At 39.1% G+C, this 17500-nt stretch overlaps 1 protein-coding gene across 1 annotated transcript in view; it reads right to left on the reverse strand.

Moving 5' to 3' along the window:
- The window catches only part of plxna4 (plexin A4), a 324275-nt gene that overhangs the window by 98803 nt on the left and 207972 nt on the right, over positions 1-17500 (reverse strand). The window contains exon 6 of the mRNA XM_083527925.1: positions 5319-5442. Within this exon, the coding sequence (XP_083384051.1) occupies positions 5319-5442 (124 nt within the window). The remainder of the gene's footprint in view (positions 1-5318; positions 5443-17500) is intronic.

The raw sequence follows: 17500 nt of genomic DNA on the forward strand, positions 1-17500 counted from the left end.
GAAAATGTAAGAAGTAGAGAGTACAGATATTTGTGTAATATATTTAATGAATAAAAGTTGAAAGTTGTCCAAAAAAATAAACAGTAAAGTAAATAAATGATACCAGAAAAAATTTGTACTTCATTACTTCACATCTCTGGTTTGAGGTGTCAGGAAAACTAAGTAACTCAGCTACAACGTGGTGAGCGGAAAAGTCTCCCTGAATGCATGATAACAGGAGAAGATCACCTGGGGTCAGGCAAGAACAGGATTCCGAGGCTACAGTGTTCACAGGATCAGCAAAAGTCTTAAGGGGAAAAAGTGGTCTGTGTTAAGAAGATACATATCAAGTGAAGGTTTATATGAACAAGAAACGAATGAGCATTGGATGCTGAGAACGTTCCGGGTGGAAGGCCGAACTGTAAAGCAGCCTACTAGAGGTGAAGCAGGTCGACTCTAAATATCCATATTGATGGAAGGCAATGGGCCTGTGACGCTGCCTGGTCTATCTCTGCTCCTCAGGCATGAGATGGGGCTGTAACAGCTCTTGCTCAGCAGAACGGCTGACCTATGCTGTTTTTATATTGCTGTTTAATGAGAAGGAGGACACGGACAAGCAAGATACCCCCCTCCTCCTTCAGGTTCTCCGGATGCAAAAGCCGATGCCGGGATTTTAATCTCTCTCTCTCTTTCTCTTTCTTTTTTTTTCTCTTTCAGAGAGCCAAGCTAAGAATTTCTTCAATTACTTTTAGAGCAGGTGAACTCAGAAGCCCCGGCCGGGATGAATATGAAAATCTACCACACACGGCATAAACAAAAAAAGCCTCGGTGCGATCCGTCGAGGAGCGTCGACTCTTTCGCTCCCTGATTGACTTCGCGTCCGAGTGGAAAGGCGCCGGCGAAAGAAATTGATAAATCGTCACACGGAAAGCGGTTACTTAAAATGGAAATATATTGCTGCGATGGCAGAAAGGGGTTTAAATACAAAATGGGTGGAAGTCGCAGTTCTTTGCCCTCGGGGACAAAGCAAACAGAGTGGTTTCTCCTTGTCCGTTTGGTGGCAGCTTTTTTTTTTTTTTTTAAGTCGCCGTATTCAATATATATTAAAATGAAACTTGGGAAAAGGTTAGCCGGGGCTCGGAGCAGGGACGATGTATATTTTCTGCAAATAACCACATTTGTACCAGGGATGACATTTATATTACTGTAGAGTTTAAATATACAGTAGTGAGCAAAAGAAGGGCAAGCGGGAAAAAAAAGGAGTGCGAAAAAGAGAGAGACCTCGTTTAGAATAAAATAGTTCTTCCAGGGGTACAGCAGCATGCAGAAAACCCTTTTTATATTTATTGCAATTCATATAATTGATTTTGATCAAATTCAATGCTTCACTAGCTGTAATGCAGAAATCTCTACAGCTGTGTAGGATGTCTTTACATTTTTTCCTTCACTTGAATTATGAGATCCAAACCTGTTCCAGCATGACGATGCCCACGAAGATGAAGATAGGCTTTACGCGAGTTAGGGTGGAAGATCTTCTGCTACAGAGCTTTAAACCCTATTGAACATAATGAAATGAAAACCCTGACTGCACCCCAGGCCTCCTCACCTCACCTTACCTTACCTACATTAGAACCTGACTTTGTGTCTGATTGAGCATGGATCTGCAAAAGCATACTCCAAAATATAGTGGAACATCTTCCCAGAAGAGTGGAGGTTACTCTAACAGGAAATGTGGAACAGGATGTTTTGAAAGCGCATACCAATTTTATGGTCAGGTGTCCACACACTTTTGTTTCTATAACATATACATAATTTCAGTTCCTATTCATGTTAGATGTAATCCGATCCAAATTTGCTTGATGCCCGAAGCCAGATTCATATTGGTATTTGTTATAATACCAACTATATATTTTTTTGCAGGTGTTTGCAATGGTGTGGATCAGCTATTCCTGAATCTGCTCCAATTCAGGATGTATTCAATCGAAAATTCACCACAACCTTGAGCAAAAATCTCCACAAAATCTAGCAGAACATCTTCCCAAAAGAATGGAGGTTACTAAAACAGATAATGAGGATTAAATGTGAACTAAATTCAGATTACTACAAGCTTCAATTCAGATTTCAGCTTTGACTCTACGTTCCTGACTCTGCTCTCCTCACGGACAATTTAGCATCATGGAAAACCATGTTGATGGATTGACAAATATCATCGTTAAAAAAATGACGATACTGCATGTTTTGCGAGTGTGTATGCTAAGAGGCATTTCCAATGTGTCAGTTCCAAAGATCCTACCGCTGTTTTTTCAATTTCGCTGAAGTTAGCTGTGTGCGTTATCCACATACTAAAAAATTCATTTACACACATTTCATTATAAAAAAAAACAAAAAAACAACAAAACTCTGTTTTCTTTCTACGACAAAGCAAATTCCAGCCTCGGTATCCACAACTCCCAGAAGACTCTGCAAATGGAGTGGGCTTTAATCTCTTCAAACAAATATCTAATAACGAAAAAGGTCGAGACGCACCCGGCATTCACGAGACAGCTTCTACCTTTGTGTCTTCTCAATTTAAAAAAGAAAAGGTAATCAATCAATCGGATTTAATTTGCACAGCTCATACCGCAGGTAATCCACCCGACTTGGCGAACTGTGAAATGCTGCCAAGGATACAGGTGGAGGACCAGGGCTATGGGAAAAGATCCAAATCGAATCTATATGGCTGCCTTGATGAGCCTTTAATATGATTTCATTCTCATTGGAGAACGAAGCAGCTGGGAACTGATATATCAAATCATGTGGGAATCTTTTCATCTTAGTGACATCCAGGGACAGATCTGTCAGGTTTGCTTTTTAGTTTCGCTAAGAAAACGTAATTAATGGTATTGACAGGACTGAACTTAATCGTTGTATTTCAATAGATGGCTCTTTTTACACGTTTTTAGTCAGAGTTTATTAAAATTAGGTGTATTTGTTTTATACATAATGATAGGAACCGATCACAATCAATTTAATCAACAATAGATGGTATCGGACTGGATTTAATCTCTGAAGTCAAATTAAATGTCTTTTTTTTCTTCACACATTTTATTCAATTTTTTTTTTTTTTTTTTTATTCATTTACAATTTGGTTTGCTTTGTTTTCACACTGCACACGTTGAACCTAATCACCCCAATCAACAATACCCACAAGATTAACATGACTACAAGACTGAACTAAATTGTCATCATCAGAACTAAACCCAATCAACCCAATCAACAATATAATTTTGTCTACAGGACTGGACTTAAGGTCAAATAAAAGGTTTCATTTTTGTATTTTTCAATCCAAATTCTACATGGTTGGTTTGTTTGATCGTTGATTGTTTTTTTACACTACACATAATGATACAAACCAAAATCCTATCAACTTACACAAAAATATAGTTTTTTTTACCACACATTTTAGTCCAAATCAACAACAAAACTTTGTGGTGGTTTGTTTTGACACTATACATCATGATAAAAACCGAACCCAAACAACCCAATAAATATGTCTACAGGACTGAACTTAATCTTTGAAGTCAAGTCAAAGGCTTATTTTATTGATTTCCATTCAAATTTCACAAATTGTATTTTTTGTGCAGATTGGGGTTTGTTTTTTAACTCTACACATAATACATGGAATCCAATCAACTTACTCAAAAATATAGTTTTTTTTTCCTCACATTTTAGTCCAAATCACTGCAATTTGTTTCTTCAGAATTTGAAAATTCTACAATTTGTATTTAGATTTTGTATTTAATTTTGCAGTTAGATCTGGTGTATATTCCATCTGTACATAATGATAGGAACCAAACTCCTAATCAACAATGTCAACAATATCAACATGGCTACATGACTGGATCACATATCTGAAGTCAAATCAGTGTTATTTTCCACACCTTTTCGTCCAAATAATTGCGAAATTTGGCATTTTTAGTTCTTTCGCTTTTTTGTGTAATTTGTTTTCACACTGCACATAATAGGAACCAAACCCACTCAACCCAATCAACAATATTAACAATATCAGTGTGGCTAGAGGACTGGATTTAATCCTTTAAGTCAATCTTAAGCGTTCTTTCATCTATTGTTTGTCATAAAACTTTAAATCTTTTGCAATTCAATTTATCCATTAAAAAAAACAAATGTAAATGAGTATAGCCTTAGTATTTAGACCCAGTACTTTCTCCCCCCCAAAAATCAACCAGTCCAAGCAAGATAGTTTCAATCAATCATTGTGAAAATATTATAGAAAATTGAGCTAAAATAAATGCTGGATGTGATGCGAAATAAATAAATGAAGCTACTTACTGTATTCCTTTAATTTTCCAATTATTTATTTTATAACTTTGTGCTCATTATTATCTTTCATTATTATTATTATTCATTCAAATTATACATTTATGGCATTTGGCAGACGCCCCTTATCCAGAGCGACTTACAACTGAGCAGTTGAGGGTTAAGGGCCTTGCTCAAGGGCCCAGCAGTGGCAGCTTGTGGTAGGTGATACTGTAGCTTAGTGGTTAAGGCATTGGACTTTGTATCATGAAGTCATGAGTTTAAATCTCAGCCACTCCTCTGCCTGTGAGATGAATGAGTAAAAGCATCTGCCAAATACCATAAATGTAAATGTAAGCTAAGTGGTGCTGGTTAAACTTCTGACCTTCTGATCCAAAGTCAAATGCTAAACCCTCACCAATAAAAGTTTTATGAGTAGGTTTTCATATTTTTTTTCCATGGCCCATATTTTAGCTAAAAAAAAATATATATATATATTTTTTTTCGGTTGTTTTAATTATGTGAGAAACGAAAGCCGAAAAAACAAAGCGAGTTGGCGAATGAACGCATCTTGGCCCTGTTTTCTAATAAGACAGCTTTGCATAATTGATGCATCAGGTAGAAAAATGAGCGACTCAACCTTGCCGATGTTAGCTATTCCACATTCAAATTTGGCTTATAATCAAAGTTAGGCCTGTTTGCATTTTTTTGGACCAAGAAACAGTTTGTTTGCACTGGGCTCCATCCAGTTCGCCTCTCTCTCTCTCTCTCTCTCTCTCTCTCTCTCTCTCTCTCTCTCTCTCTGTCTCTCTCTCTCTCCTTCTCTCTTGCTCAGGGTCGTGAATAATTTATCTGAAGTAAGTTTCAGCTTGTGCACCAGCGTACACAGCAGCGTAAACACCGAGTGGTGTTTTTCTCATGGTTTAAATAAGACTGTCGAGGTTTGTGTTACCTCATTAAGAAGGATTTTGTGTGTGTGTGTGTGTGTGGGTGTGTATTAGTTTGCGAGCGAGATGTGAATGAGTCAGCGCTCATGAACTCACCGTGACACTGTACTGGGACACGGAGATGTTACTGGGGTGAACGCTGAGCCTGACGCACTGCCTGATGTCCGAGGTGAAGCGACGTGGTTCGGATGATCTCTCACACTTCTCCTTTCTGGTGCACCTGTGAGTCAAAGAAAAAAAAAAAAACAACACAGAAATTAGTTATTATTTTGATAGTTTTAGTATCAGGAACAATATGAGACTAAACTATGGATCGGTATGAGGTTTAATCCCATTCTGATCTGTTTTATTCTTCTGTTATTTTGGTGTCTATTCAGGTACTGATGTAGGGGAGGTGAGGAGGCCTGGGGTGGATTTCATCATGTTTAAAAGGGTTGAAATTAGAGCTTCATAGCAGGAGATCTTCCACTCCAACCCATGTATGTAGAAGACATCTTCATGAGGCTTGATTTGTGCACGGGGGCATTGTCATGCTGGAACCGGATTGGGTGATTTCCTACTAATACATAATACGCTCCACCCAAATGAGGATGGGTTCCCCTTTTGAGACTGGTTCCTCTCAAGGTTTCTTCCTCATAACATCTAAGGGAGTTTTTCTTCGCCATGGCTTGCTCATCAGGGATAAATACACACCATTCACCTTAACTGCTGATTTCTGTAAAGCTGCTTTGAGACAATGTCTGTTGTGAAAAGTGCAGTAGAAATAAACTTGACTTGACTTGACATCCAAAGACATCCTGTACAATTGTGTGCCTTTGAATTGTTGTGACCATTCAGGAAAAGACCGCACATGGCTGGAAAAATCAGGTGTCCCAACACTTTTGTTCATATAGTTCACACATATATTTTGGAATATCTATAAGAGGTTTATTCTGAAATCTGCGAAAAATGAACCGTTAAAAAAAAAAAAAATTACAGACACCAGTGCAGAAGGAAAATCCCGAACAGATCTGCAGTGCTTAGAGTTCTGTACAGAGTGTCGAGACGAAGGAGAAATTCTTCCCTTCTTCTCAAATCCCTCACACCATCCTGCCTGCCACTCAAGACTCTGCCCGCTTAATCCTCATTGACTTCTACAAACTTTCGTAGCAATTAAGTCCAAATCAGTGTAGAGCAGGGCTGCATGCTGAGGAGAGAGAAAGCCGTTTTAGAACCGCGGCTGTTTGGAAAAAGCTCCTCAGTCAAAGCTTTTGATGTTGTAGAAAGAGATGATGAAAAAAAAAAGAAGAACTAGAAAGCGGTAGAGAGGTAGAAAGAGAGAGCGTGCGTGTTAGATGTGTGTATTGTAAAGTTAAGCAGCCTGGCGCAAAAGAACACCGCAGGCAGGAATAGAAAGGAGTGAAGTAATCTACTCACAATGAAAGCGAAGGGATGGAGGAGATTTAAAAGGCAACAATCGTTCCTCGTTCTCTCAGGCCTTCGTTCTAAGCAGGTCTGAAAGGTTTTTTTTTTTTTTTCTTTTTTAATCAGAACGCCTCCCTTTGTAGCGCCAATCACTCAGTTTGTTCCCTGTTCCATGGACGATTCAATAAACCACCCAGGTACAAAGCGTTCATGCCCCCCCCCCACCCCCCCCGTAACAAAAATACTGAAATAATAACGGCTAAATCGCAGCGTAAAGTTTACAAAAAGAAACGGAATATTATTACAGGGACGTGTGTGGAAATTTAAATAAGTTTTTTTTTTTTTTTCTGTGTTTGTGCGAGGAATACTGAACCTGACTGCATGTGAAAAAACATTTCAAAAAATGCACATGACCATCACAAGCTCAGAAGTGTTAACATTTTAAACATTAAACATTTTAAAAGCAAAAAAAAAAAAAAAAAAAAAAAAAAAAACGAGGGTCACGACTTTTGAAAGCTGTTAAACAGAAACCGTTCACACGTTAAAATCAACAACAACAAAAAAAATGTCCACACAAATCAGTGAATTATGTGGGGATCATGTGGAAAATTAAAAAAAACAAAGTAAATAACGTGACGTTCAGATAACTGTTAAAATGTTAACGTAAAAAATCTTGTTAAAAACAAAAAAAATTAATAAATAAAATAATCAAAATGGAAAATTATGAGGCACAAGCATTTTGTAGTGTGTTCCAGTGTGTATCAGTGTAAAAATGATGTATAACAGTGTGATATATATGTGTATTTGGTGGCGTCAGATAAAACTCGGCCTAAAATAAAACCATTTCCCCTGCCACAAAGGCAGTACTCTTGATCACCTATAGGGGGTGCCAAGCGTGTTGGATCTGAGCTTTACTGTTGCAGTGGAATTAAGGTACAGCAGGTGTGTGTGTGCGTGTGTGTGTGTGTGTGTGTGTGTGTGTGTGTGTGTGTGTGTGTGTGTGTGTGATGTCTCAGTAAGGGGCGGGGTTAAAAGTGCTTTTTATTTAACAGTGCTGCTTTTACAGATAATAAACAAGTGTCAGGGCAATACCCCGAGAGTCGTGTAAAAACGTGTTTATGATCCGTCTCACAGCATAACACACCTGTGATATACACACGCACAGCACGCGCATCAGGAGAACAAAGTGTGTGTGTGTGTGTGTGTGTGTGTGTGTGTGTGTGTGTGTGTGTGTGTGTGTGTGTGTATATGGGTGAGTATTCAAATTGACCAGCACTATTTATATATATATATATATTTGTTAGAGATTAAAAAGCATTTTTTCACTGTTGTGACAGGAAATCAGGGATTCGCTTCCCCTAACAGCATCCTGGTGGTGGTGTTTCTTCGCTTGGTGTACAGGATGTGGTGAAACGCTTCGGATTGCGGTTCTGACATCACGTGTAGAATTCCTGTGTAGGGATTTTACTCCAGCCTTCTTCTCCCGATCACTCGGATCGTGGCTCTGTGGTCTGGGGGATAATCCGGAAAGCGTTTGATCTGAACGTGACAGTTTCTCCGACAGTTGACAGGCTCGGGATAGTTTTACAACACACACACTTACACACACACACAAACACACACACACACACACACACACACACTCGCTCTAATAAGATGTTATTATCTGATAACACAGTCCATCTGGTCCATATGAGAAGGACAGAGTGCAGGCTGGCAGACGGAGCAGAAGTGAGTCACGCGTTCTCTTCGACACATCCGAATTGGTTCAAACGATTCATCTATTAGTGCTGCGCTGACATCGGGTTTGATCTCATACCCAGGTGCATACGAAATACACTCATCTACTCACTTTACTTTGTATAGATGTAAAACATGATGACAGACCTGAAGCTGGTTCTGTAGACGCATCGCTCGCTATTATCTACAAATGTGGTCAAGACGGCAAAAACAGGGCTAATGCAGGGGTCGGTGTTTTACAGAGGGATTTTACAGTAGGGGTCTTTTCTTGATAGACAAATCAGTTGATACAAACACACACTGGACACTGGATTATAAGTTTTTTTGTGCTGCAAGTCCCAAAATGTCAGAGATTCACAGAAATTGCGGAAAAAAAAAATCTGTGAGGTTTTGTCATGTTCAGAGGAGGGACACGAGGTATATCAGTAGGAGAATGCAGAGGATGGAGCTGCCATGAAGGAGGAAAAGGGGAAGGCCAAGGAGGAGGTTTATGGGTGTGGTGAGAGAAGACATGCAGGTGGTTGGTTTGAAAGAGGCAGATGTAGAAGACGGGGTGATATGGAGATGAATGATCTGCTGTGGAGACCCTATTAAGGAAGCAGCCCAAGAAGAAAAATAACAAATTTTAATATCGATTATTATTTAATTGATTAGTCGTTGCAACCCTAATATATATACAGATGGTCCCTGAGTTACGATGGTTCGACTTATGAATTTTCAATCCCATGATGACGACAGCAATATGACAAAATTGTACGAATATATAAGGTTTCGTGCCGCAGGCAAAAGTAGGGCTCTGCCCTCTACTGGCGAATTAGAGATCATCTCTAACACAAGTCAACTCACCTACTGTAACAATTTTACATTTTTAAAAAGACGACACATTGCGGCGTCTATATTTCCTTATACATATCATTCTTTATGCATAAATATACAAATAATGTTGTGGAACGTTGGGCAAAAAAATCTGTAAAAGAAAAAAAAAAAGGAATTTGTCATGTCTCCCTGTTCTTCGTTTTAATGGTGGTGAAAATGACACTGTTACTACTACTGACACTGAAACCTACCAACACTGAAAGCGAATTTATTTTGTCATCCATTTACCTTCGCCACAGTGTTACCACACAGATGAAGCATCCAAACAACCGTATGAATATAAACCCTGTGATTTGTAGCTACACTATTGTTACAGCTATTGTGTTAAAAAAACAAATCAACCAATCAGGAGCGAGAATTCAACGGCGCATGTGGTACGAATATCTTTCGGAAAAAAAAAAGTCATGGTACTTTATAAGTAATGCTTTGAGCAACGAGGATGCTGCTAATGCTGCTAATAATGAAAGGACGTTAACATTTAGCACCAAAGCTACAGCTATGAATTTGCCAGTGCAAACTGAGAGAAGAGCCTCTGAGATCTCATGATATTCAGGATAATGTTTACTGTGATACCGAGACGATATTGTTTTGTCTAGAGATGGTTGAAAGGGCAATGCTAAGAGATGGCAGTCTTTTTTTTCTTTTAATCAAGAGCGCTCCCTGAAATTAAAAGAAAAAAAAAAAGACATTTCAAGGTATAAAGACTGGTTCTGTGGTACACTTAAAAGAGCCTGTTTAAGTATTTACTACCCAATAGTTTTCTTCAGATTCACCTCAGCTGCATATTAAAAAAACGTTCCCTTGGCAAAGTGTGATATTCTTACGAGATCAGAGCAGAGTAGCGCAGCAAGACGTGTTGTGAGAAATGGAAAGGAGACAGAAAGTCCCTCTGCACTAGCCGCAAGGGACACGAGAGGCTTTTGAAATGCAACGGCCTATTCAGGCACCGAGCCGGCATGGGAGATTAGAGGGGAAAAAAGAGAGGGAGTGAATAAAAACATTAAGATGGAAAATATATATACGTAGCAATACAGACAATCCACACCTGAACCTAAGATGCGCTTTTTGAATATAAGATTCCACATTCATCCCCAAATAACCTCCACTCTTCTGGGAAGATGTTCCACTAGATTTTGCAGTTTGGGACGTACAGTCAAAGCTAAAATCTGAATAAAAGCTTGAAGCAGTCGCTTGGTTTTTTAAAACCTTAACCAAACTTTTATCTTTGAAAATAAGCTTCTCTCATCTACCAGTTTTGTTAAATGTACATTACAACACAGTGAAATTCCTTCTTTTGGCTTTCCCAGCAATTGTAAGAATCTGGAGTCAGAGTGCAGGATTAGCCATGATATCACACCCCTGTGTCACAAAAGGTTAAGGGCCTTGTTTAAGGGCCCAAGAGTGTCAGCTTGGCAATACCTGGGCTTGAACCCCAGACCTTCCTTGCAGCAACCAAAAGCCTTAACCACTGAGCTCTAATTTCCCAATTATGTGGATACAATAATACTAATGATTACTGTATTCATGGTACCTGGTGGAAATATCCCTGACTGCAGTTTATGAATGATCAATTATCACCACTACTGTGAATCAGCTACGATAATGACATGTCCCTGTTTGGTATTCTTAGTAACCTGACATAAATACTGTATTTATAGTCTGCTGTGCTTGGAAACAGAGATAAGTTTAACATTTGAGATTTATTACAGTGTCACACTGTGACTGGAAAATATATATTTTATAATGATAATAATCTTTCATTGCTGGATGTAAAGATCCAGCAAAAGATTGGAGTCATGACAGACCCCCTCAGACCCCCACCCCCCACGCCTTTATACTGAACTTCTTTGTCAGTCCAGTGACATCAATTAACCTAAAAAAAACCTCATCATGATTGACATTCCTATATTCTCAGGGTGCAGATATATATATAAATATAAAATATTCAGCAAAGCATAGCAAAAAAAAAAGACAAAGTGAGATAAAGCGAGGGTTTAAATTTAGACTCGCTCCTGAGTCAGAAATCTGACAGCCTTGTGTGAGAGAACAGGAGGACAAGCCGGCCATCATCATTAAGCCGGGAGAAGATACAAGTTAGGAAAAGAGGACAAAGAGAAAAGAAAGTGTCAAGATTCAGTGTATGTGTGTGAGATAGAGAGGCAGAAAGTGAGAGAGGTAGAACAGTGGGAAAGTCATTACCCAGCCCAGTGACTTTGACCCGATTCTCCCCTGCCTGGTGGGGTTCACCCTTAGGGCTGCTGCTCTCCATGCTACGGCTAACAGCAACCGGGCGGAAAATTAGTGAGGGCTTTCCCAAGAATAACAAATAAACACACCCTTACACACATACATACATACATATATATATATATATATATATATATATATATATATATATATATATATATATATATATATATATATATATATATATATATATATATATATATATATATATATATATATATACACACACACACATACCCAAGATAAATGTGATGCAATTACCTGCTAAACTGCTTTGAACCTGCTGACACCCATACATGCATGAATTTAATCAAAAACTGGCAAAAACCTGGAAACCACAACTCGGAAAATCCAATGTATACCTCAGATAAGGCTTTCTAATGGATCTAATGAAAAGCCTATCCCTAGAATGCTGGGCGCTGTGACTGGAAAGCAGCCTGGATTTGATTCCAGACACTCAATTAGCTTCATAGATCCAAATACTGGTGTATTTTTTTAAATAACAAACTCACACAGACCCAGAAAGAGCACACAAATAGCAACCCAAGCTCAGGATCAAGTCAAGAACTTGATCGCTATTCAGAGTCAACAAGTAGAACAATACAGAGCTCCCTAAGGTCTTGTTGCAACCGAGAACCCTGGATCTGGAGCACGTATCGAAGGGGTAAATCCTGAACAATACTCAGTAAGGCAGGCTGATAATGTTCTGCGTTGTTCAAAAAAAACCCCGACACCCAATTTTATCCTGACACCTTTGCCATTTAGCGGAAAAAAACCAGGAACGCAATTTCAGAAGCTGTCATCTCCACCTCAGACAAGTTGCCTCATCTCAGTTTCACATCCATGTTGCCGTCCCAGTGCCCTCCTCCTTCACTGTGCCTGGGGACATGGTATATATTAAACGGTTTATCTGCCTCTTCCAACACCGTCTCCCCTGTAGATGTGATCAAAGACCCGACATATTAAAGCCCACATCTGTCAGCATGGCTGCCTGCCGGCCCATGCGCTTCGCCCGGAGGTGCATATATTACTGTGTTTTCAAATGATCTCGAGTGATATGCCATGTAGATGAAGCGATTGCCACAGGACTTAATAGAGATTTTAGGGGCAAAAAAACCCAAAGCTGGTGCAGAGGTGGGAGCTTGCTGATCTGGCTCCAAATCGAAAAAGTTTAATGAGTTGGAAAAAAGAAAATCAGCTCAGTGGGCTGCTATAGCAGCACACTCATCAGCACTGCCAGCTACAAGAAAATCTGTACGTAGTCCTTTGAGTTATGTGAGTTCCGTAATGCATGTGAGTTACTTGAGATTGGTAAGGTATTTGAGTTTGATAATGCACAGGAGTTATTTGAGTTAGGTAATGCACATTTGTGAGTTATTTGAGTTAGGTAAGGTATATGAGTTACTGGTAAGGTATTTGAATTAAGGTATATGAGTTCGATAAGGTATTAGGTAATGTGCTCGAGTACATCTGATCAAATGCACATTATCAACTTGTGCTTGTTAATATCATGAACAGCAGCTACGCTAATTCCTCTTCACTGCTTCTCTTTCTCTACCCATCCCGAGGCATCCTGAGGTTGCGCCAGCTCCAGTCACGTCCCACCTCATGCAGATTGTGGACTTTTAAAGAAGTAGATGCCCGCAAACATCCTGAACCATCTAGAGATGTACCAGCGTGATTTGGATTTCACTTCATGTACAGTTTGGACACTGGACCTTTTTGAGTGTTTAAAGGTTCCGGCAGGGAGAAGCTGGTGTTGGATCTGTGATGATCTCAGATGTTGAGCTATTTTATGAGTTGCTCAGTAGCTCCTGGTTCCATAACCTCAAATGACTTTATAAGACTGTAGAAAGAGCATTACTCATAATTTTACATTCCAGTGTTCATGTTAGTTCTCATTTTCAGGTGTTTTGTGTTGTTTTAAAGACTATAATCACACTCTTGATGTCAACCAAATGAGGATGGGTTCCCCTTTTGAGCCTGGTTTCTCCCAAGGTTTCTTCCTCATAACATCTAAGAGAGTTTTTCCCTGCCACAGTTGCCATGGCTGCTCATCAGGGATAAACACACACCATTCACCTTAACTCTTAAATTCTGTAAAGCTGCTTTGAGACAATGTCCGTTGTGAAAAGCGCTGTAGAAATAAACTTGAGTTGACTTGACTTGACTTAAATTACATGAGTTTGGTAACGTAGGAAATGTAAATGAGTTTGTAAGGGTAAGGTATGTAAGTCAGGTAATGTATATGAGTTTGGCAAGGCATTTGAATTAAGTAGGTTATATAATTTTGTTAAATTCTGTGTTTGGTAAGGTATTTGAGTTATGTAAGTTAAATGAGTTTGGTAAAGAATGTGACTTAGGAAAGACCTTTAAGTTGTTGATGTATATAGGTTACTTTAGTTAGATGAGGTATGTGAGGTAAGTAAGATATTTGAGTTATATGAGTTTGATAAAGTATGTGACTAAGATAAAGTATATGAGTTAGATGAGGTATATGTGTTTGGTAGGGCATGTAAATTCCGTAAGATTATTAATTACTTAAGTGATTGTTTAAAGTAATTTACTCATTTTAAGTTATTCATTTGTATAATTCTAGTTCTATGTAATATGGCCATTGCTTTATTTGAGTTATTTGAATAATTTGACATATTTGTGTTTTTTAAGATTAATTAACTGTATAATTTGAGTAACTCGAGTTAGTAACATTAAGTTATTTGAGTTATATGCATTATGTGTGTTATGTTGCATTATTCGAGTTACTTTGGGCAACCCACAGCTTGATTCTAACCCAAGACATATAGTTCTAATGTGCTGGTGTTTCACATAATACTTTATATTGTTTATAAGGTACAGTTTCATTTGTTTCAGTGTCTCCAGTGTCAGTGTTTTGTATGAACTCTAAATGGCTAAAACATTTTACGTACTGTTTGTTAATAAATACAAAACATTTAATTGCTGATAAAGTAGAAAAATATATATAAATAAATATATAAATAAAATAAAACACCTAAGATGTGCTGTTATAGTCGAAGAATCAATATCGTTGTGGTGAGAGTAATTCTTTTTTGCATTTGTTGCCTTCAACGGCCTAACTGCTATTTAAAAAAGAGGATTGTATTTACACACATTTACAGCCAGTGAGAGACAAGTTTTACAATCTCTTCATCCTTTCAGCCTTGTGCAATGACTCAGCTGTCTTCCAAACCGCACAAAGCCGTCTGGTAACCCAAGAGAGCATGACTTTCTAAAGTTAGCATGTTCCCCACCTGCCCTACCCGACTGAGCCGTGAGTCCTTGTAACCCTGAAACATCGATTACAGGACCGACAGGTCGCAGCGTGACGAAAGGGGGGAAAAAATCAATGTTCGGAAAAAGCTAAAATTAGAGAACTGGAAACGCAAAGATCAGCACATGATCTGCTAACAGTGTCCCCTGCGCCGAAATAAGGTGAATTACTGTTTCAAAGGCGCATTGTCAGCAGACATATCACTTCCCCGAGGTAGTATTATGAAAAGAATTGGCCTACTTTATGTGTCTAAGCGGCGTTTCTCCAGGTAAAATTGTGCTCGCCACCGGAGATGGGATTAAATTAAACCTTCTCAGGCTGGAACATGCCTGGGTTTTAGATCTCACCATGAGCTTCTGCCAAACCATATACCTCCTACAGTGAGCAGTTCCCTCAGTAAGTCACACTGCAATTGACCCTTACTGTTCAATACCAGCCCACATGGGGTGGCAAACTAACACTGTGTGAAATCTCCGGGACGTGTGTTTGTGGGACAGTCAAGCTTGGCTTTATTTGAAACTGTAGTTTTTGTGTTTGTGTTATGTAAAACGAGACCGAGGGTGTACAAGCGGAAACAATAACAGGTTCAATATATGTGTTACAGTAAAGAAAAAAGTCCATTATAAACTATTATTTGATTGTAATAAAGTAATAATATTATTCCTATTAATGACATCATGTCTTGGTAGCGCTGTGGAAGTGAGGGAGCACTTCATTTATTCACCCACACACTATAATTCATTTATTCACTCCCTCCCTCCCTCCCTCCCTCCCTCCCTCCCTCCCTCCCTCCCTCCCTTACTCACTCACTCACTCACTTACTCACTCACTCACTCACTCACTCACTCACCCTATCATTCAATCATTCATGAATTAACTCACACAACCACTCACTCAATCACTCATTCACCCCCACACACATTTATTTATTCTCTCACTCACTCATTTACTCGTTCATCTATTTGCTCGCTCACTCACTTTATCATTCACTCACTAATTACTCAATCACCCCACTTATTCATTCATTCATTCATTCATTTACTAATGATCTTACTCACTCACTCACTCAATCACACCCACTTTCATTCATTCATTCATTCATTCATTCACCAATGATCTCGCTCACACACTCACTCAATCACACCCACAATCATTCATTAATTTACTCACTCACTCGCATACTTACTCATTCATTCATTTATTAATTCATCCACTCACCCACTCACTCATTCACTAATCAACTCAATCACACACTCACTCATTTATTTATTTACTCATTTATTTATTTATTTATTTGTTAATTCACTTCTTTCTTTCCTCCTTTTTTTCTTCTATCTATCTATCTATCTATCTATCTATCTATCTATCTATCTATCTATCTATCTATCTATCTATCTATCTATCTATCTATCTATCTATCTATCTATCTATCTATCTATCTATCTATCTATCTATCTATCTATCTATCTTCCATGTTTCTGCAACTTATTCTTTCCTATCTTTCTACAACATCAAATATAACTATAAATGGATAAAAAGCATGCTGTATCCTTCTGCAGCAGATATAAACTGTAAGAGTTTGGTGAGTTGCTGCGGTGCACGTCAGATTCCTGTGAATTATAAAATTACTCCACAAACATTTACCCATGTCTGGTCCAAACATCCTGTACTGAAGAGGTTTATAAAGCAAAAGAGAGTCGCATAAAAAATACTTAAATAACGACTTCTCACTCATTTTCCCGCTTTGCTTTTTCACCATTCTTCACACTCTCCCTCGCTCTAAAGTGTCAGTCTAACCCGTCAACTTCATGCTCTATCAGTCTGCGACAGGTCACCCCTCTCCCTCCGTCTCTTTCTCTGTCTCTCCCTCCGTCTCTGGTGCCGGGTGACAGTGGTGTGACAGCGGTGGAAAGGCTGAGTCGCGTAGTGCTCGCTGCACCGCCACAGATCTCAGTGACAGCTAAGAGAGAGGCTGCGACAGTCGCGAGAGAGGCTGCAGTTCCATCCTGACGCCCCCATCACTTTCAAAACATGTTCCTTTTCTTTTAAGAACCCCACCCACCCTCACCAACCATTTCCACCATCTCTCTCTCTCTTTCTCTCCATCTCCGTCTCTCTAGCCCTCCACCTGTCTCTCTCTTCCGAACACCTGCTCCAGCATGTGCTGGGAAAAGCGATTTAACGCCTAAATACGCCCAATCCAAGCCACTTAACTTTCCCATTAACCAAATATAGCTGCTAATTACGCGGGAATATGCTGAGTCGTGCCGTTTATTTCGAAACGTGTCAGATGCGGATCGCATGCCGAGTTTCTTTCTATCGACACTCTGGAAGTGCTGATCGAGAAAACTCGCATGTGCAAATCAGCACGCTGCTGCTGAAAGCGTAAAACAGCCTGTACTTGCCGAGCGCTCAAATCAATAAACATCACGCCTCAAACTCATTTAAATCCTCCATTCTGATTGGTCAGGAGTTCTGCAATCTAAAAGTGTATCTGCAAATCACAGCTCGTTCTAATATGCAGCCGTTTCTATAGCAACAAGTTTTTTTCTGCACAGATGTAATTTTTATTAATGAAAGGAGTCTCCAGTATTATTGACTCGTCACTTTCACAGACCGCACTCTCCAAAAGAGGAATCTTTTCTTTTCTTCTCTTTTCTCTTTTTCATCTCCCTTTTCACTCAACACGTTTTCTTTGTTTCCTTTCTTTTTCCTCTCTTAC

Source organism: Silurus aristotelis (assembly GCF_946808225.1).
Source record: "Silurus aristotelis genome assembly, chromosome: 24".
Lineage (NCBI taxonomy): Eukaryota > Metazoa > Chordata > Actinopteri > Siluriformes > Siluridae > Silurus > Silurus aristotelis.